Raw genomic sequence first — 22,660 nt, 5'->3', positions numbered from 1 at the left:
CCAAGACCAGATAACAAAGATTTCCCCGAAACGACAACTGTACGAACACATCTTCGCACATCTCAGTTTCTCACTACATAAAGAACTCTCGCGTGACGTGAGATTAAGGTGCAATGTTTAATTACTACGTCAACATCTGTAGCTCGGTTCTCTACTACTATCGACTACCGACAACCGACCTGTCATCGAAAAATTTTTTGTATGAAAATCCGATCAGCGCCTCTGACGGGCGTCGTAGGAAATATTTGGACAATACATTCTAAATGTCAAAATTTCGATACTCGACAGTTCCGACTAGACAGAATCGCGCTACAGATAAAATATTTCCCCGGAACGACAACTGTACGAACACATCTTCGCACATCTCAGTTTCTCACTACATAAAGAACTCTCGCGTGACGTGAGATTAAGGTGCAATGTTTAATTACTACGTCAACATCTGCTAGTGATTGTTCGCGCGAAATAATTCACTCTAACGTTTTATACGAAACAGCCTGTATGTGATTTATATCGTAGTGCAATTAGATGATGGAAATTGTATTATTTTATTATGGTTTTAGTGTGGAGCTGTTAACTGCGTATTAGTTTTGAAATTGTTTTGGTTTTAATGGTATATTAAAGTTAATCTAATTATTAATTCGTTTATAGGTACGTAATGTTACACAGGGCCCATAGAATATAATTATCAGTAAAATGTTACTATTATACGATCAAAACTTGGTAAGTATAGAGGTTTGGATAAATGAATGTTAGGCTCTTGTATTAAAGTTTGTAAACAATTTGTCTTTGGTACCAAGACACTAAATACGATTTGCGTTTACGTGGTTGAAGTCTCAGAAAATTGCTAGCACATTCACCACTTATTAATATAAGCATACCAAACATATCTTGCGCCCAATACACTACCAAAAATCAAAGCACACATTCCGATCCATACAAGAAGTAGCCAGCCATCTAGCAACGAATTTAAACATCCAAAAATCAAATAAAAGAATTCCGTGACAAGAAAAAAAGGTCTTTGAATACAACATAAGAGTTGGCATATATCAAGTGCCCTCACAAATGAAATAGCTACGGGGACAATTTCTCAAGACAGACAGCACTCAGAGGGACACTCAGAGGTCCCGGATCCCTCCTCAGCGTAATCTTGGCGATTATTAAAATCATATATCTTTGGAAAAAGCTGGGGGAATGCAACCCTGATTTCCTTGAAGGGTGCATTCTTACGTGTTTCGATGTTTATTTATAAGTATTAATCTTTATTTATATACATGTCTCGGTTTATGATAAGGTGCTTTAATAGTGATCTACTTTCTCTAGTTAGCTTTGTGGTCGTAAATGTTATATAAAAATATTACTTATGAGTCCGAATAGAAGAATATAATTTAAGGAGTCGTAGGATTAGCTGATTTGTTTGGATTCAAGTTTACCATCATTTTTATGATGGCTCTAGTTGCCCTTGACAGGATATTTTACCCTATATTGATCATGTTAAAACATACGAATTATATTTTTTGATAGATTTTTGATTTTCAGTGGTAAAGAATCGTCGCCTTGCCCACGTTGCGACGATAAAATACTTAAACAGACGGGAATCGAACCTTCTCATAGGAAGTCCCACTCCCTATCATAATATCAGAAACTAATAACATCACGGACAAATCGCACACCCCTTACACAAAGATACGTGCCCTTAATTTATAATCAAGTTTTATAAAATTTTGACGACACCCTTCTTAGTTTGCTTGAAGGTGTACTGCCTACAAAGAAGAAATAGTAAATAAAATTCACGCTATATTTGGGTACATAAACCAAATACATAGCGTGGATTATATCGCACTTGGTATCTATTTTACTAAGTCGTCAATAGATTACGTCAATTCAACAGTTGTTATTATTTTGTCCAAATTGGGAATAAACTCTGATCTAAGATTAACCGCTGAATATTAAGAGAAGTTCTTTTTATATTATTATTTTTTCAAATATAACTCATATGATTATGTTTTTCATGAACGCTAAATATAAAATGATTTCTTATGACAATACCGTACAAATAAGACAGTAACATAAATAAACAAAATAAAATAATAAACTTTTCCTTGTTGCATAAACCCATCCATCACGTAAAGGCAAGCACGCGACGTACAATATTATTCTTACCTTTCATTCCTGCCTCATTCCAGCGTCATTCTTTCATTCCTTCGCTCATTACCATTCATTCTTCACAGATAAGGCAAACGTGGAGGAATGAGTAGCATCGCGAGATTATTGTCAGCTTCGTAATGTTTTGATGAAAGTGATTTACTGAGTAAGTTACATACAATACATACAGCTTTTATTATTGAATAGTATAATATTGTATGCGTCTTTTCAGCTATTCTTGTAATGCGTAGTAAAAATAATGAATAATTTTGTGATAAATAAAAACCATCAGCAATAACAACTCACTTGCATTTCAATAAAAAAAACATTTTGCGTTAAATTGTCGCTGTGTTTTATAAAATAGAACGTTCGTTATCCTAAACTTTATAGTTATTCAAAATATACCAAATTATTGTGTCTAGTAAATTATAACTTTAAATTAATAGATAACTGCTGCGAAATGCTGTACTTATGTAAATTTTCAAGTAAAATAAAATTCTACGGCAATATTTTCACTTCACAAAACCACCGAAAAACATCGTCAATGGTCCTAAAAGGCTTCCAAAACAAATCCTCAAAAGCAATTTCTTTGAGATTCACACGTGTATAGACGCAAGCCATACAAACATGTCTCTTTAATCTCCTCTCGTGTCGTGAAGGTATTATTAGTTTCAGTGGTTCGGAGCGTTCGTGTATTACGCCTGGTAGTTTCTTTGAATGGGACGATCCAATTTAGAAGTTCCGATATTGACTTGTTTGTAATAACTAGTGCGTTGGTTATGATTGCCTGGTAGCTTTGAATAATGTTCGTTAACTGTTAACTATAAATTTTGCGGGAACTATAGTATTCAATAAATGAGTATAATTGAATGTTGAGCTTTTCATACAAGTATTCACATACAAACTTAATATCATGCCAGTTATACTTGAAAGCTTAGGCAGAGGCGTATATAATATAATACACCTACGTTTTTTGCAAGCAGACAAGTATTGAAAGCTCTGAAATTCAAATACGTTGCCTACAATAATAAAAAATATTGCTTGATTACCAATAACTGGTCATGATAAAGGTTGTGTTTAAATTCAGGTGAGAATAACGTTTAAATAAGGTTAAAATCCGGGTAAAAGTAAAGACGATTTTTTTAATCTTCTACTTGAAACTTTTTTAACCAGATTCATCAAAAATAATTACTATAAGTTTATCTGCAAAATCCAGGAAGATAACATATGTTACCCAAAACATATACCACACAGTCCTAATGAAGCCCAACATCCCGTCATTACACAAAAACCTCTAGAGCAGAGGTCACGCGCGTCGTTAGAACGAGCACTGCAATCTGTCGACACTCCTGTCGTCTCATGACAGCCTAGTACCTCCGCCGTTATTACTTAGAAGTACGACTTGAGGAAAATATGCAGTATTTTTTTATACAGCTGTTTGCACATATTTAGGTTTGTTTTCTCGTCTTTCTTCAAGTTTTTGACCACTGTGTAATACTCTTGTAGTCTCATGACAACCTGGTATCTCTACCGTTATTACTTAGAAGTACGATTTGAGATTGACCACTGGATAACATTTATGTAGCATTCTTGTAGCCTCATAGCTTAGTACCACTGCGGCAATTTCCAAAAACTGTTCATAAATCCTATCTCATATAATTTTTCCCGTATGTAAAACCTTTCGTAGCATAAGAATATAATTCTTTTTTTGAAGCAAGTTCAGTTTCTGTACATTTTTATTCTCCACCTCAACAAAACAATAGTCGTCACATTCATCCTTAAACTACGAAGAGACTCAGTTCATAAAGGCTCTTCATATCAGCCAGATGTTACCTCAACGATATTGCTAACTCCTCCTTCAATACGGGGAATAACTCGCCTTTTATTTGAAAACATCCTGCATTGTCTTGAAATTTGACAAGCGAAGTATTGGTGAAGTTTTTGAAATGTTGCAATATTTGAAAGGGTTTTGCGAGGAAGCCTTGTATGGGTCGTGAAACTAAAAAATCGCTAGGTACTAGTAAGTTCGTGGCTATTTCTATGATAAATCTGGGTATAACTAGCAAATTATATCAATCGAAAGACACCACAGACATTAAGAAAGTTCGTACAGATAGGATTCCCGACAACATTTTTTTTGGTTGAGATTTTCTGTCTACTTAACGCGAATTATGTAGTTCATTAGCTAAAATCTTTCGCTTACTCTCTCACGAGCAGGTATTTTAAAAGAAGAAAACATATCAAAAGAATCCCACCAACTTTTACTCACCACACACGAAACCATACACTCCAAATTCCACATTGACATCCTACGCCTAACTTCGACCATAACTTACGTACAACTTTCTCCAAAACGAAACGAAAACAGCACATCGAACTCTACGAAGGTCATTGGGAGGGATTCCCTCAAAAAGTAAAAAAGGTAGGATCGATAGAAGCAGGGTAGGTCGCGGCTGCCGTGAACGGAATAGAAATTAGGGGTTGCCCATATATCAGTCTGTTTCAAGCCGGTGAAACCGCGTCTGGACTCGGAAATCATAGTAAGTTTGGCCCGTCTGGAAAATACTTTGACGTGATCGTAATTTTTGAACAAGTTACAAGAAAAAATAAAATATTTTTAAAAGAAAGGAATTGTCAATACACTGACATGTTAGCTCTACCTTCAAATCGAGTATGTAGGTAGTAGATAGTGCTTCTAAAATAAGCAATGCGGCTGACTGAAATCACCATAAAAAATCACTTAGAATATTCTGTCAATTTTATTACTTTAATTAATTCATTTTCATTAACTTTGTAACGATTCGTGTACAGAAGTCAACCTGTAAAGAATTTTCACATTTTTGTAAAAGCTATTTTTAATTTAACCCGCTACTCGTGTTTCAGTATTTACCGATCACTGAATGCAACGGACTGTAAGTATTCAAATAGTTTCTGAACGTGCCTACATAAATACAGGGTTATTTACTGAAAACGGTAGACAGGAACTACATAAAGTCATAATATTTTAGTACTATTTAACGTTTACTCGTGTTTGATTTGCGTGGCTACTTAATTTTATTTTTGTTTTAAAGGAAGTAGAAATTCGACTTTGAAAATATATTTAGCTTATCTTTACTCCCGCTATTAGAAAATATAATTTTTAAGCAAGTTTAAGGGAACATTTTAGAAGAAAAAAATATCAAAATTTGTCAAAAGCGTGGTCTCCTTCCTCATTACGGGAAGAGACCCTTGCCCAGCAGTGGGACAGTAATAGGTTACTTTTCTTTGTCAAAAACATGAAATCTTGTTGATGTGTAATTTTGTTTTTGACTCTGCTGTAAACTATACTAGAGGTATAAGTAAGTATATATCTTTCCCAATTTTTGCGTCCATATTGTAAACTCAGGCACTCCCATTGTCTCTAAACTTACCTCCACTCCTAACTTATGAACTCCAAAACCAATTTACATTCAAAAACACGAAAATCTAATAAAATAAAATTGCCTTTTGTTTATGTAAAACTGGAATCAGTTTAAATTTAAATTACTTTGTATGCAAATGCATCGCACCCCTGTCTAGGGGTGTTTATAGTGCTTACCCTCCGTTTATAGTGTGCCTAGTGTGTTCGCACCCTAAGAGAAACCAAATATAGTACATCTGTTTGACAGAAAAGCAATTTACTGTAAATCAAGTCAGAAGTTCGATCACTGTATTGTGTCATACAAATATATTGTTTTTTCAGAAATGTATGAATAAAATTTTTATTACGCACAGTGTGATCTTTCGACAAATTTATAAGCCAGAGTAAAGGCACATTTAGACGTAGTAGTCATAATGCAGTCGCAAGTAAATCAATGAGCTGTATCTTACTGAATTTTTAGTTTATCAATTAGTGTATTCGATTTAAGATTTGTTTTAAATTTAATTTTATTTCCTGGCTTTTTATGTTTGTAAATAAGCGTCTTAATTTAAACCACAATGAATATAGGTACAATATAACTCCGATATCTAATGAGGAGACAATTCAATATTATTCACTGTCATTAAACGTGCTGTAATACAAACACTGTGTTCCATGAAACACGGAAAAGATAATGTATGGAGCAATAGAAAAGACCAACAAAAAGTACATTTCTGCAGCAATCTCCCACAAAATAATCCTCTTAAGCAAAATGTATCTTAAACTGTTTCTTCAAAACAAGTAATAAGTGCTTCTCACACGAGAGAACACCATAAGAAACATGACATCTATTAAAAACGTTCCTTTCCACTCCTACAGCTAATTGCGAACTGTGTTCCAGCAAACATAGGAATGAAAGACCGAAGGCAAACATACACTACAAACTTAACCTTTACAGCCAAAAAAAATCTATTGAACCCTATTACAAAGCAATAAGACTTATTTTAGAACGACATTCTAAAAACCAAACGCAAATGTGTAACGTTCTATACAAATTTAAATCTGCAGTTGCAAAAGCAAAGTGACGAATGTTTAGCACCTTATTGCATTGTAATAAGGTCGTGTTTTCTTGTGTAGTTTGTTGTGTAACAGTAAAAGGTTTTGGTAGTTGAGATGTGACAAAGATGAGGGGATGCGTTCCGTTTAATTTTCATTGACAACTGGCGTCATGTTGAGTGCGTAGGTTATTTCGACTTCGATACTCCGAGCCTTTGTTTAAAAAAAGTTACTTGATACTTGGAAATGAAACGGAAGTATCAAGACTAACTAAGTTGAAAGCAAAATATTTTTTTAAAGAAATTTTACGAATTAAGTCATATGATGTCACTAACTATAGAATGACATTGACCATTTCAACGCAAGTCTTTCTTAAAAAAAACGACCATTCTATTCTCCCCAAATTAATATACCTCAACCGTATAATTTCAGCAAGTTCAACCTTCATTTTTTGTCTTATTTAACTCCAGACTGAAGCAAGATAAAGATATATCCTACTAAACACAATTTTTTAGGTAACAAATTACTATCTTCTGCAACAACTTTTCACCCAAAATTTACACACAATCAAACAAATTGTTGCTTACTTACTAAGTTACGTGTATACGAAAAGATCTTATTAGTATATTAGGGTAAACTACCATTCTTTGTAATGTAGTAGTACCACGCCTACACATTACATCAGTACATCTCTGAGGAGTCTGCGAGGAGTGAGGGTGACTGCAGAGCATCTGCACCATTTTTATTAGCTCCCTGTTTATTGTATGTGAAGGATAACATGATGCAGTGCTTGCTTTGTTGTTTCTTAGGTTCTGTTTTGTTGTGTAAAAAGTTTTTGTTGTTCTTTTTTTCTGTTTTTATTAATTATTTTTTAAAACTGGCATAACTAGTAAACATTTACAATTAACCGGTATCTTTCAAAAATACGTATATGTTACAGTCAGGTTTTTGTGTCATTCATTTTTGTTTGTTTGGTTTTTTGGTGTTTTCTTGTTCGGGATTTTATTCTAAGTTATATTTTAAGTTACAAAAATGGATGACAAGAAACAACCAATAACAGAGGGTTCTGGAAGTCGAGAGAAGAGGTCTTTGTTCAGTGACAATGAATGGTGCTAAAAATAAATTCTATGACTAGGTATGTTAGAATATTCGACAAATTATAAGAGCAAAGCCAGTTAAATAATATACCTTAAGTACACAACTTCTCAAGAGTAAACTTTACCATCTTAGCAATGCAGCATCAAGTCTTAAAATAACTTAATAGAGACAATTTCTCATCACATTATGAAGGGGGTACTACAAATAAGTACGCATTACTAGGAGGGGCACCGATCTATAAATAAAGTCTATCCCATCGTCGCTCATTTCTAAAATAGAGACGCAACATGAGCCCAATATGTTTCTAATTATTAATATGTAAAGAGCATTTCAATATTATGGGTTTGGAAGTGCTTTAGAGTAAGTCTTACTAGAAAGTTTACTAAAAAATATAGCGACTGTTGCTCTAATGCTCTTTACACCTTCAAACATAAACCAAGTTTGAAGATTTTTTGATTCAGAAATATGTGTTGGATGCCTAACAATGACTTTCAGTGTTCAAATAAATTCAAATTCAAATGTCCTTCATTTTGTACACTCGTACTAAGTATTTCAAATTGACATACTTATAATTATTTTAACTTTTTAGAAATGCTAGTGATTTGTAAAAAAAGACGGCAAACATTCAGAACCTCCTTTTTTAAAGTTAGTCAATAAGCAATCAAAGTAAATCTAAGACCTGATTCCCGTCTGTCATGCAGCACATTTAAATTGGCATAAATGCTGTATCAAAATCTTAAAAAAATGTGTATAATAAATAATTTTGACTGCCTTTTACGTTGCAGCCAAGAATACCACTTTTCACTCAACCAAGTAAGTGATATAAAAATGCCCTAATAATCGTAACTAACAAACCACATCTGCCTCTTATTCCACTATCCTTCTCCAAACAATCAGTAACAAAATTATCTGAATAAGAACACATGTTAGCCATTAATATCAAAAGCAACAGAGCACGTACATAAGTAGTGTTTTATCTCCACACTGTAAATTGTAGGGATTATCTTAATGCCCCTTCTCTTTACTTCACCTGTAAATATTATTTAGTTAAGTGGTTAGATGTATACGTAATTCGTACGTTTATCTAAATGGATGGAAATTTACACGTTTGCGATGTTTAAGTTTTAATGGGCTTATTATGTGTGGAGAAATATGGAGGGGTTTTGAGTCAGGTCATTGTTAAAATATTAAGAAAAGTTAAAGACCACTCTAGCATAAAGAATGACGGATTTTTACAAACTACAGACCTAAAATTCGCCCGATGGTAATTACAATAACAATTTTTGTTTCCAACTTGTACCAGATCAACTAGATAAAGTTATATTTTCTAAGCTTTTATATACTTGATAGATAGCCTTAAGTTGCTGAGACAATGGTCCTTAAATAGATTTCTCTTCGTATTTGATTACGGAGCTCTGGTAGTGGTATCATCAAGCCTAGAAATCCTTAATACTCCACGTAGAAATAAAAAAAATACCTTAAAGAAAGCCGAAACCAATATCCTCAACAAATCGTCAATAAAAACACCCTCCATACCTTTTTTAATCTTAAACATTCCGACACTTCAATTTGACGGCAACTCGACATAATTAAGATGTCAATGCAACTCGATACTGGCGCACAAAAAGCAATGGAGCCCTTCGCATGGCATCCTTTAATTGTCTATTTTATTTGTCATTTGACACCTATGGCGGCTCCACCCCATGTTTTTTTACGCGCATCGTGACTTGAAGGTGTAATTTTAGAATAAGTTTATGAGAATGCTTGTTCAATTAGTGAAGAGGATTGTCAAATATAGGGCTGAAGATTACGTTCTGTTAGGTTATTGCATACTAAAGTGTGTAAAAGTATTCCTTTCAAACTCGAGAACGTCTTAAGACAAAAACGGTAAAAGTTATTAAAAGGATCAGCTAGCTTGATTTTTTGGAGTTTTAATGCAATCACGTACTGTTTCTGTCCCTTTATTTACTGCTAAAATGTGGCACTGTTTTAATAAAATAAGTGCCGTTAAGACTAACACGAAGACATATTTTTTAAAGGCACCTAATATGATTATTTCTTTATTTTGCAAAAGGAAGATTATTATGTAAAATCGACATGATATTTTTAAGTAAAATCGACTTTACCCTGTTCAATCGTAGAGACAAAGCAGCTACTTTTTACTTTGTAGTGTATACTTAATAAAATATTACCTACCAAAGTTTACAGCCTCAACTTTCTTAAACAAAATTCAAAAATAAGATGTAACCAAACGCAATCACATTTTCATGAACAGTATTTCAATAGAGAATCACCCGGGTATTAAATTCCGTTGAGCGTGTACTCAGTGTCTGATGTCTTATTATTTTTGTTTGAGTGCTTCACTTGGCTGTCAAACGTTCCAAGTGACAGCTGTTTAAATATTTCAACGGATGTATCGTGTGGCACTCAGTTCCATCGATTTCCACTTATGTTAATTGTTCGGTGTCGTTTACGTAGTACTAGATTGAAGTGGATCGATGATATTGTTTGATGGGACTGTGGTATGACAACTGTAGTGCAATTCTCTAAATTTGGTACTACCGAGAGTTGAACATTTAGAATAGTTGTTACGGCGCCTTCTAGAGGCAGCAAATCAGATTTTTATATTTTTTCTCTACAGCTAGTCAGTTGTCGATAATCGATACTCAACACAAGAAACAACACATCGTAAAATAAACAAATTAGAAGAAATTTCGTGATTGAAACTTAGGTTTCGATTTTAATACAAAGTAGATACGATTACGAGTAGTCTATAGGGACTTTCACTGTACCAGAAGTTTTAGGTCCGAATTCTTTTTTTGTAATATAGCAAACAACAGTAGTAGTTTTTTCTCGTCTCTTCATAGTTTCGAATTTGCCTCATGGTAAGCTGGATGTGATGTCAAATGAACACAAAAGAAAATGCTTTTACAAGATCATCTATTTCATTATAAACTATATTAAACAGTTACGTAAAACTTAAGTTATCAATAACGAAAGGTCCTCATAAAAATATAGCCGTCCCTATCTTCGGACGTGAACACATAACTTTTTTATAGTGAAGATAAGGGCGGTCTTCACTGTCTGATCGTCAAACAGCACATGTCTAATGATCTATGTGATAGCGATCACATAAACTTGCCCTTACAGATGCGGGTAGTTTTAAGGGTTGGCTAAGAAGAATATTTTAAGAACGAAAAAGTAACATGTAGAGTGTTTTTTAATAACAATAATATTAATTCGAAAGTGAATAAGAACACGATATAATGGTGCTAAAAATTGAGCTTAACTTCTTCTTACGTGTTTGGATATGTGCAATTTCCACTAAGTTAAATTCTTCAATGCGTGTTCAAGCGAGCTTTTTTGCGCCTAAATATACTTTTTTTGTATTAGTTAATTATTTTTGTTATCTTAAAAATATCGTTTTATGCATCGACTCTAAAGAATCATGGAATGCGTTAAGGTACCTACGATACGTTTTCATAAGTTTCAGTACCTATCAATTATACAAATTGACCTAAAATTCAATTTCCTATAACAATGCCCACAAGATTTTATTAAATTGATTTTCTTCAAGTAAAATAAATACTTTATACAAAAGAATTTGAGCGATCCAGCCCCTATTCGTTCGGTTTATTATTTATAAGTTTTACGAGTTAGGGGACGTAAATAGAATTTGTATTAAGTTCATGGTTAATACTGAGCTTGGAAGATGGTATGGTGTGTTGTAAGCTTATGGCGTTATTGAATCAGGAATGATGTGTTGATTAGATATTTTTATAAAAGAGCTATACTACGAAAATAATATATTTCTGGCAACTTACATTGTAGTAATATTTAGCTACTAAAACTTGTATAACTACCAGAACGAGTAACCGTTTAAAATTAAGATTTTTATTTTAGCGACTAATATTGTTATATCAATTGAATTAAGCAATTGTATTCATGTTAATAGAAAAATTGGGTTTAAGTTTCTTGCCATAAGCGTTAAGTAAAAACCGAAGTTAGGTTTCAAGTCGCAAGTCACTAAGAAAAACATTTTCTGAAGTAGAAATGCTTTCAAAAACTGCTCAAGAAACCACGTTTTCTATTAAACTCTACCTTCGAAATATTTTAAAGTTTAAATCGTCATTGACTTGCAAATTCGGAATAATATTGGATGTGAGGACCGATGAATCGATATAAGATTACCGATTATGAATATTGATGGCAGGACGTGGCGTGTGCGTGAATATCGCACGTGAACGAGATGTGTTATCGATATGTTTATATCGATATTGCGAGTGTATTTTTGTATTAAATATTCGTCTTCATGACTGATGAACTATCGCGATATTCTATACATTTTTGCAATTAATATTCTACTTCATGAGAGACCAACCAGGTTACCTGTCTTGATATAAATTTATAAAACTTCAGACTACCGATAATTCTGTGCAATATGTAAAGTAAAAGTTAGTAAACAAGTAACTAAATACAATCGGGATTCAACACCGTATTCAATGTGTCGATGACGTGCAACTGCAAATACATAGAAATAGGATAGAATATGCAATATAATAGTAGGCAGTAGAAATCACAGTCGCTTGAATAAGAATGGATTTGATTGTACGAATATAATATTATTATTAAAATTATTCTCAAAACAACATTGTTCCTGATTTACGAAGCCGTCAGCCACTTAATCATTGACTTAGCATTTTCTCCTGAAAACATTCAACCTAAACTTTTAATAAACATACCAAATTATGACCACAAACACAATAGTGTTGTGAATTGTATTCGGCTCGTGGGAACCGATGAATCGATGCGAGATTACCGATTATGAATATTGATGTCGATACGTGTGTTGTTTGCAAATGATACCACGTGCCGCTCTGTAATCAATACCGATTCATAAATAGTTTGTTTCACGCGACTACCATTCAAAGTGAATTTGCTGGAAGCTTTTTCTACGAAAGCGTGAAAGTTACAAGGTTTTTGTCGGAATTAAAAATTTGTTTTGCTGACAAAGTACGTTGACATTTTTGAAATTTCTAATGGACCATGCCTTGATTCTAGAAGGCAGTAAATGTAGTCTATGGGTGACTTAATATTTGTCAAAAAAAATATTACCTGGAACCATGTCCTGTAAAAGGTTTGTTAGATTATTTGATACAGATAGTCATATCCCTAGTTAAAATTTCACTGAGTAATAGAAAATCACAGCTCGAGTTTTTGAACTATGACTGTCAAAATGTTATCATTAAGTTAAGAAACTCGAAGCTTTTCGAATTTTGATAGTATGAAAAATAAACATGGAACCTTTCCTATTATTTCATGACTACATCGATACCTAATCTTTTTAATTTTCTATATTAATCGTTTTATGAAACGATTTATTTAAACGTAAACAAAAAAACATCAGTTTACCTAAAACCACAACAAAGCATCATACAATATTTCATACACCCACCATCATCTCATTCCATCCATACATTTTTAAAGCCAACAAACATCATCACAGACAAGGGTCAGACATATCATAGCACATCAAGAATAACAAATCGATGTAGCATCACGCTCATATAAAACAGGGAGCAGCAGAGATAGTGGTGATACTGTAGTACGTGACTAGAGTACAATGGGGAGATTAGGTAATTTATAACGTCTAAAGAAGGGTGAGTTTATTAAATCGTTGCAAGTCGATTTTGGATGCAATATCATTTCTGAGAAAAGTATAAAAAAAAATTATTACACGAAATGTTCTAAACAGACACGATGACAGATTTAATTGTCATTAGGTTTACATTAATTTGTGCGTATTCAATAGTATGAGTTAAAGAAGAATTAAATAAACGCAAGTTTAACTTTTGTCTATTGTCGTAGTAGTTAGCAGTATAAGTTAGTTAAACGACAATCTAACTAACTTATACGGTAAAATAAAAAGCAGGCATAATTTATTTGCACCCAAATGTTACCAAACCAATAATGTTGCTCAACATAATCAAATAACAATCGAATCGGAAAACATTTAAGAGATCACGAAAAGTTTTCAGAGGGAAAAATAACTATAACCTATTAATTTATTCATTAAGTTTACTAAACATACTGAATTTTTGCCTATTTGAGACGTATTCTTTGCAATTCAAACTAAAAAATACAAAAGTAATATTATTCCTAACAAATAACATTAAATAAACCTCTACAAACAAACGGAAATTCAAACAGTATCAGTGTTTTTTAGACCGCAATAATCCTCTTAGTACCCTCTTCGGGAATCGAATTTGCTACCCTCTAAGGTCTTTATGTACCAGATGCTGGTTCTCACGGTATTTGATTGACATTCGGTATATTTTTCTACGGTTCACTCGTTCTATGATGTTTGTGAAAAATTGGTTTCCTTTTTCCAATATTGAAGGTATGAAAGTATATAAAAATGTATTATTTGCACTTGAGTGTGTATAAGTATGTTGTGTGTTTGCTACTATTCAAATAAGTAGCTTTTAGGTATGCAACCAGTTGGCAATGCAATTCTTGTGGAACGAATTGCATCAACATCCATTACTGGTTGCCTTTGAACGTTAACATTACATATTTTCTGTGGTTTATACATACCCCATGGTATTAACCCTATATTGGTCGTATCTGACGTAATGTGTAGTCTCATGTTAGGCTGCGTATAGCCACAAAAATTTATTTAGTATATAATACCTACATAAATTGTCTTAACTGTAACAATAGCTTAAGAAAAGTATCGGTAAATAGAAAATAATTGTCACAGCCATACACAAACTTTTACCCCATACGAAAGATGCCAAATAAGCACAGTGCAAAGTGGCTTTTAGTCAACAAAGGGCCTCCATAACCAATAAATAGATGGTCGGTACGGCCCAAAAAATCCAATTTCAATTCCAGACCCGGACAAATTGGGTCAAATCCATAACGGACTTTGGAACCGTAAATCCTGGAGTTCGTATTTCGGAAAGTTACGGTCGATCGACCAATCGGACGAACGCTTATCGCCAGGAGTGACACCGGCCGATTACCGAACCGTAAATTCAGAAATGGAACTCAACTTCGTTAATTACCGTTGCTTGATACCATCGGATCGGATTCAACCGATTCTAATTTCCGATATAAAATTATGCCAAATTAGGATCGCGTTCTTTTTTAGAATTCGTTGTAAATTGTTCCGGGTTATGTCGGTACATACTTATTTATTATACTCATAAACACAGTATCCTCTCTTTGCTGGAGAGTAAAACTTAAACTCTTTTTACTAAGTTTTAAACGTTCTAAAATTTATTAGAATAAACCAAATAGAGAAAAAAAGTAAATTCTTTAAAAGGTTAGGTAATTTTATAGAATCTAGTCTTTTAATTTTAACATTCGATTAATTTAAATAAAAATATATGCAAAGTAAGTGTTAAATAAAAAACTTAAGTTAGCGATGACTTCGAGCACATCAAAAGCGAAAAGCTAAAAATTCATACCCTTTCATCTGCCATCGAAAACCTTTAATTAAATAATGGAGCCATAACCCAAAACTGCCTTTATAAAACACTCAGATAACGCGAAAGTGGTGGCTGTCACTCGATATAATTCGCCAATAAAATCGATTGTAGTTCTCGATTTAAACGGCTCATTAAATCGAACAGTGCCATAACATCGTTGTGGATGGCATCGATTCGCCATCGAAATTGCTATGGCTTCATCAATTTACACAACAAAGTACAGGGATGGACTTAGGATGTGGGATTTATGAACCTGAAAAAGTGATTTGAATGGCAGATAATCTCAATCTATCTCTTTTTAAATGGATTAAATGCGGCTGTAGAAATGATCTCATTTCAGTGAAATACTCCAACTAACGAGTCGCTGATGTCACATTTTTTGTTTATTTATATCCTTTGCTATAATGATTATTGCATATTTTTCTGATTTCCAGTCACTTGTTCGTATATGCTACATGATGAAGAAAGATTCGAGACATTTTTTTACGAGTAGAAATGTTTTTTATGGTTTAAAACTGAATCTTAAAAACTACTCTGAATCTTTTTCGTGTGGTTTCAATTGTAATAACATAAACTGAACTTTACTTCAGTTTTACTTTCAGAATAACTACAAAAGTATCTCTTTGAACTTACAAGTGGCAGACAGTAAAAGTAATTTCAATTATCGTTATTCTGATAGTCCATTTAACGAACCTCAGCCGTTAAATAAAAAGTTATGAAGACCTCAAACGATTACTGTTATCACTGTTATCATTTAAAGGTCAAGGTCGACATTTTGTAATTATCATTGTTTTAAATCGTTTCGTTATATTGTCTTTGTAAGTACTACCTAATAAGATTCGGTTGGTTTTAATGTGTACTTAAAATATAAGGTACTAGACATTTTTGGGGTCTCATTTTGGATTAAATGTTAACTGTTTAACAGTTTTAGTCTTGCACAACTGATGTTCTTAAAATAAAGAGATGATGAAATACTGAAAATTTGGTTTACCGTTGAGTACAATAGGAAAGTTCACGATATTTAACTCAGAGCTTAATTTAGCCTCTTCTTTTCTACATAATTTATTACTCAATAAAGTAAAATACTTGATATTTTAAGGAATTTGAATACTGCAAATTGCCGATACTACATTCAAATTGGAGTTAAACTTAAAACAGGTGAGGTTGTTACCAAAACTATTATCCCAAATCCATCTCTGTTCCAGCGAAAGTTACCAGTGATTACGGGGAGTTCCGTTAACGAAGCTAATATTCAGATATATACGGATTGTTTGCGAAGGGCAATATTTTAATTGGTGCCGTCTGTTCGTGTAATAACGTCTGTCGTGTCCGCAATCTCGTTAGTGGTTGTTTATTGTACGATTTTTTTGTTGACCATTCTCTCTTTGTGGTTGACGTTTTCGGGGGTGAATTGAAGTTGATATTGCTGGGTAATTTACATAGTAATAGTTTGAAATACAATTATTATCGTTCTGTTACGGTTTTCGTGAACTAAGCTGTTGTTGTGGAGATTCAAGAAGTGAAGATTTACCGTGGCATGGCATGGCATTTATCATAATAATATAGTTACGTCTGCAAAGGATCCTATTTACAATTACATGTGACAAGAAGGGTTCTAAAGTTAATCAGACAAAATGACACTCCGGCAATGAAGGTCTTCACGGTGTACATAAGGTCAATACGCCTTTGAGGCATGTAAGGACTATTTCAAATTTTGTCAAAATCAAAATCAAACCAATATTAAAATTAAAAATTGTCTTCAATTCTTCCCCTTTCTAGCCAAGAGCCTGTATAATGTATAAATCATTGATTCTCGCCTATTTATTTATACAAGTGAATATAATTACCTGGTAATCTCTCGCTGGGCGGCATGGAGCTTGGCAGCGAGGCGCGTGGCGTCTGCCTCCGCGGCGCGCGCCCGCGCCTCCCAGTCGCCGCGCGCGCGTCTCTCGCGCTCCGCATCGCTGCGGGCAGCACCCTCGCGCTGGAAACAAGAACTATAGGTTAGAATAACGCTTAAGACGGAAAAAAAACATGAGTATCCTATACTTATAACTGTAATTTTGATAATACTGTATGGTAAAGCCTGGGCTATTGAGTATCTTAGTTGACTACTATTTGGTAGTATCGTCACCAAGCTAAGCTATACAATTTTTATTCTAAAATTATGTTAATTTATTTGTTACGTCAAAGCAGCAATGTACTGCATAACACTGATTTGAAATTGTCGTCGACTAGTTGTCATATGAGATGCACAAAACGCGTGCTGGTAATTAGTTCCTAAAATTAATTAAGTAAAAATGTATCATCACAATTACATGTTGTAAGTAAGCCATACCAAGTCGGATCCATCCTTTACCAAACACATTTACTCAGGAAAAATACGCGTATGCCGCCGAAAGCGAGCGATTGTAGACAATCCTAGTATTTCGTCAATGTTCAATATGAAGAATGACTATCTATACGTCACGTGCGAGTGACGGACGTTACGTCATCGCACATGTGACGTCACAACGACTGGACCCGTCCAAATTGGATTTTTATCCCGCTCTCTAACACATCACTTGCGCTTCGATAACTGAACGGAGAATAGAACAAGTGCAGTGCAAATGAAGGACTTATTGCGTTTTCGAAAATAAATACTTTGGTAGTTGAATTTAGAAGTTATTTTAATTTTCAGTATAATAGATGTACAGTAATATGGCAATTAGCACATTCATATTGGGGATAATAGCAATCTGACGATATTATAAAACATTTTAACATGCGTGATATTTTTGAAAATTCTAAAAGATTGAAAAAAACTTTTTTTTGGCACCCAGGTAGCATAGCATACCTATATAATTTTTTTGAGATATTATCAAACCTAAGACGAAAATACAAACAAAAGTTAACTAATGGAGACAAAATTCTCGTACACAGGTATACTTTATATCATAAAATATACATATTAGTAGCTTCTGAATAGGAAATTAGCACGCCCTTAGTGGTTGCTTGCTTGGTAAATATTTTCCCAATATTTTAATTGTGATGGCTCGCTCAACAGTAGCGAATAATTCCTTCTCACAATATTCAAGCTTTTAACCAAGATATATCTTTGAAAACTTAATCCATAACAATAACGAGAGCGGAGGAACTCTATCCGCAAAACTACCCTCCATAAATCATTCCCGATAGTTCCGCATTGAATATTATAAAATTTTGTTCAAGGAAATTGAAATTGTTTCAGAATTTGCTTCGGAGAGATAAATGAACATCTCACTGTGTGACAGTTCGACAGTTTACTTCTTTAACTTGTACTTTATTTGAGAAACAAGAAATGATATGCTAACTATGAGCGTTTGGAAAATTGCAAAATGTTAACAATTATAGCAGGGTGTGAAAATTAAAACAGTACATTCTTGGCTACAGCCAGTGAAACTTTAAAAAAATATGATAATGAATATGTTTGTTATAATCTCCAGGTGATATTAAATACAATCATGCGGCTATATTTTATAACTGAATTGAAATTCTCTTGCTGTCTTAGCCTAGATTAGATCCGTCTTTGGCTGGATTAGAAATTTTGAAGTCATGATTCTTAATTTATTTCGGATAGTACAATTTAATATTAAGCTAGGCTAAATAACATATTTTGACAGCAGTTCGAAGACACTTTTTTACATAGGTAGATAGATATATTTAAGAAAGTGCGATCTAATGGTAGGGTGGGCTAAATGGCATACTTGTCAGTAGTGTGAAGTCAATTTCTTAATAAATTTTCTAGGTAATTCACAAAGGTTCTTATTCTTAATCGGCTTCTCTTAAGTCTTCTGTATCCTAAGATTAAAACTACTTAAGCACTATCTTATCCCAACGACATCTAAATACGTTGCACTAAACTTTGTTAACTAGTGGCGAGGTTTCAGCAACAAAGTATTAATGAGTGTATAAATGTATAACCGCTAACCGTAGTTCAGTTACCTGCAGTTAGTTTAGGCGAGATCTTATCTTGTTTGGCCCAAGGTGCAAGGTTCGCTTTTGGTTTGAATCATTTGCCAATTATTTTATACCAGCGTCCGCGATTTTGACCGTGTGAAAAAATCATATGTTTTTATCTAGGTAAAAAATTGTATGTTCAAATTTCAATAAAATCCGTTCAGTCGTTTTTCGTCAATAGGTAAAAGTAATCCAACCTCACAAGCTATTGCATTTATATATTTAGTAGAATAGGGTGTATATTTAATGAATTTCAATTTGTTATTTATGAGATACCTATAAATCAAGTCTATAAGTTTATTATATAGGTACAAGTAGACTAGAAAACTTTCAAGAAGCGATTCAAAAACAATACGCGTTTACGCTTTATGACATCGTTTCAAATACAGTTCACGATGTTCACAAGCTCAGTGTATAACATAACAACGACACGAGTGAGTTATAAAATAAAAAGTTAAAATAGTATAATGAACGTTAAAAAGAACAGTATCATCAAAAGTAAACAAACTACCCACTGTCCGCTCCAACCTTGGACCAACATCCAAACTTTCCAACCAACTTAAAGTTTGATGAAGTTTAAATTGAAAATTAGTCTTGGCCGTATCTTGTTGGCTCCAGTTCATTGGGGCTAAGACCAGCCAACTTTTGTTCCAACGCCGCAAAAATCTGCACCTAGAGATAAGATACTTATCCCAAACTCAAAGGGCCTGAGGACCGAGTTTCAGTTTCAGACGGCCCTTTGAAAACTGATGTATTTTATCGTTCAAAGTTGAGATCCGAGAATTGATAAAGTGGCTATGAATAGGGAAATGATACCGTGAAAGGTTTTTTGAATGTGAAAGACCTGAATGAGAGTTTTAATTATGAGTTATTTTGAGTACGAAACAGATGGTAGATAGGTTTTTAAATTAATATGGTAGTACAAAATATCTGAGGTACAGATTAACTATCTCAATATGCTTGAATAAACCGTTATATAAATCAACAGTATATTTTTGATGTTATATATTTTTTACAGAATAGTTATAAGAATATTGGGTAAGAATATTTTCTCGAAGCACAAAATTGATAGTAGATACGTGAAAGTATGAAAGAACATAATAAAACCAAAACATTATTTTTCCATTCTTCCTAACTTATAAGAAAGTCCCGAAATCCGTTCAGAAAACATTCACGACAATTCACACAGCTTCTCATCTCTCGAGCGTAAATATAAATATAGAACGAACACGAAACAAGGTTCCTTCCCGAACTATTTCAGTTTGGGCATCGGGAGCGGAGTTTCCATATCGGTACTTTAGTGCCTCCTTCGTATTGAGTATGATACTTTAATTTATTTTTAATCCTCTGTAGGTTCTAAAAACTTATATTGGAATTATGAAAAATCACTTTAAAAAAAAGGTATAAATTATTTAAAGAAAGAAGTCTTATGGCTGTGGATAATAGCTTCTGGCATCTTTGGTACTATTAATACTTGTAGAGTACAGTAGTGAAAGTGTGACGTTTAAAATTAAAAACAATATAGTTCCCATCAAATACGTTAGAGGCGCTAATCAGGTTTTCATACAAAATGTCTCTAAAGCGGATAGATAACTAGCTTTCGAGAGTAGTAATGGCGCTACAGTAAAAATAGCATCAAGTATTTATTGTAATTGCTTTAACACCACTTAAAAAGTAAGTTACGTTCATTTGTTTTGGTTCAATTCAGTTTTAATGACACTGTAACGTTAGAAATAAAACATGTGCAGTAATAAGAAAAGAAATTGTAGTTTTAAGACCCGATGTCTTATTAGAGTGTAACTGTACACACAGACACGTGGTTTCATGCTTAATTGTAAAGTATTCTTAGTGAAAAGTTCCGTAAAGTAGTCATCAACGTCGAGTACTAAAATCATCAGCCACTTAATACTTTTGCCAGATCTTAGCTTTTTTATAACAGACGAACAGACGAGAAACATGATAAAATAATAAGCTATTTTGCAACATCCTTTAAAAACAGAATATAACACATTACAGGTTAAACACCCGTGCTACCGGATCTAATTCACTACATAAACAAAACCAAAACTCCCAAAAAACACTAAAAAGTGATTAAAAATTGATTCCTCCATTAGCAAAGAAAACTACAAATTAGTGAAGGAACCCATCCGAGTCGAGTGCACAAAACTCCAAGCGTTTCTTATTTCGGTGACAAATAAAAGAGGTGTAGAAAAGGAAATGGCCGGTTTCGGCTATTTTCGTGTGTTTCCGTCGACGCTCGGCTTACAGGCCGATTTGGACGGGTATTTTTGTTGACTAAGATCTTTAGGACGCGATAGTGAAATGGTTTGACAATTTAGTAGATATATTTGGATAAAGAGTGTAAATTAATTTAAGTGTTCGTGGAAAAGGATTCTTTGTTTATTTTGAGATAGCTGGTTAATACAAATGTTTTAAACCTGAGTAAACGATTTTTTTTAAATAAGTGCCGAAAAAATTCTACACAAATTCTACAATCAAGATTATTTATTCTTTTATCTTATTTACATCTACTTCTAAATAAAATGTTTCTTTATTGCTATTTTTGTTAACCAGAATGTTGTACTTCAGTAACGAAACTACATCCTACAACTACATTCTGATTACACGTCCACGCTGTTTGTACAAAAACATATTTTTTTTACCTTATTTATGCTATTCATATAATTTCTTTTTACCTTATACTACCGAGATCTTCAAATAAAACCCTCAACTACACACGTTACACTCAATAACTGTCGAAGCCCGCCACGTTTCACACCTGTCAACTTGTCAACTGTCAGTTTGACAGGTGTCACGCGTTTGACACGCCCTTGAGCCAACTTCAGACGTGTGGGTAAATACACGAAGGGAAATGAAGTTATTGGTTTGGTTGTAAGGAAGTGTAGTTTGTGAATAAGTTGAGTTGTGCTTTATATAATAACATTGTAATTGAATAATAAACACTTCTTACGTCTCGGTCTTCCTATGCTTCTTTTCAGGAAAAAGTAGCTTGCACCCTTTTTTGGCACAGGAAAAGTCGGATTCAGAGTATATGACAGATTTGTAGAGATAGCATTAGACACACTAAATTTAAAATTTATATAAAAGAAAGACAAACAAGAAATGCGTTTACAATGCTTGGACGAACGAATAAGAACGAGTGGATTTTTATTTTCATTGTATAGTTCATAAAAAGCACGTTAAACCTGACTTATTAAATATTTCGACTATCAATTCACAGTTTTTCTCAGTCAAGCTGTTGCTGAGTAAATTATATCCAGAACATTCTGTAATACTTTCCGAAAACAGTACAAAATAGCAACCAAGCACTTTATCTTCAAAACCTCTCCACCCATCACACAGCACATATTTCAATGTAATTCAATTTTCCGCAGGTAGTTCACTGTATTGTACGGAAGTAGTACAGCGTTCGAATTGATCGCACATACATCTCTATTTAAGACGGAAGCATGTAATTTAAAGCTCATTTTGTAGCGGCGATCTATCAGCG

The 22,660-nt window shown here is 33.6% G+C and overlaps 1 protein-coding gene across 6 annotated transcripts in view; it reads right to left on the bottom strand.

Moving 5' to 3' along the window:
- The window catches only part of LOC142972194 (uncharacterized), a 421,890-nt gene that overhangs the window by 126,609 nt on the left and 272,621 nt on the right, over positions 1-22,660 (bottom strand). For all 6 annotated transcript variants that reach the window (XM_076113068.1, XM_076113065.1, XM_076113067.1 and 3 more), the window contains one exon: positions 17,019-17,155. In XM_076113068.1, the coding sequence (XP_075969183.1) occupies positions 17,019-17,155 (137 nt within the window). The remainder of the gene's footprint in view (positions 1-17,018; positions 17,156-22,660) is intronic.

Source organism: Anticarsia gemmatalis, chromosome 4, assembly GCF_050436995.1.
Source record: "Anticarsia gemmatalis isolate Benzon Research Colony breed Stoneville strain chromosome 4, ilAntGemm2 primary, whole genome shotgun sequence".
NCBI lineage: Eukaryota > Metazoa > Arthropoda > Insecta > Lepidoptera > Erebidae > Anticarsia > Anticarsia gemmatalis.
The sequence above is the reverse complement of the archived record's forward strand: the minus strand, read 5'-3'. Positions and strand labels throughout refer to the sequence as shown.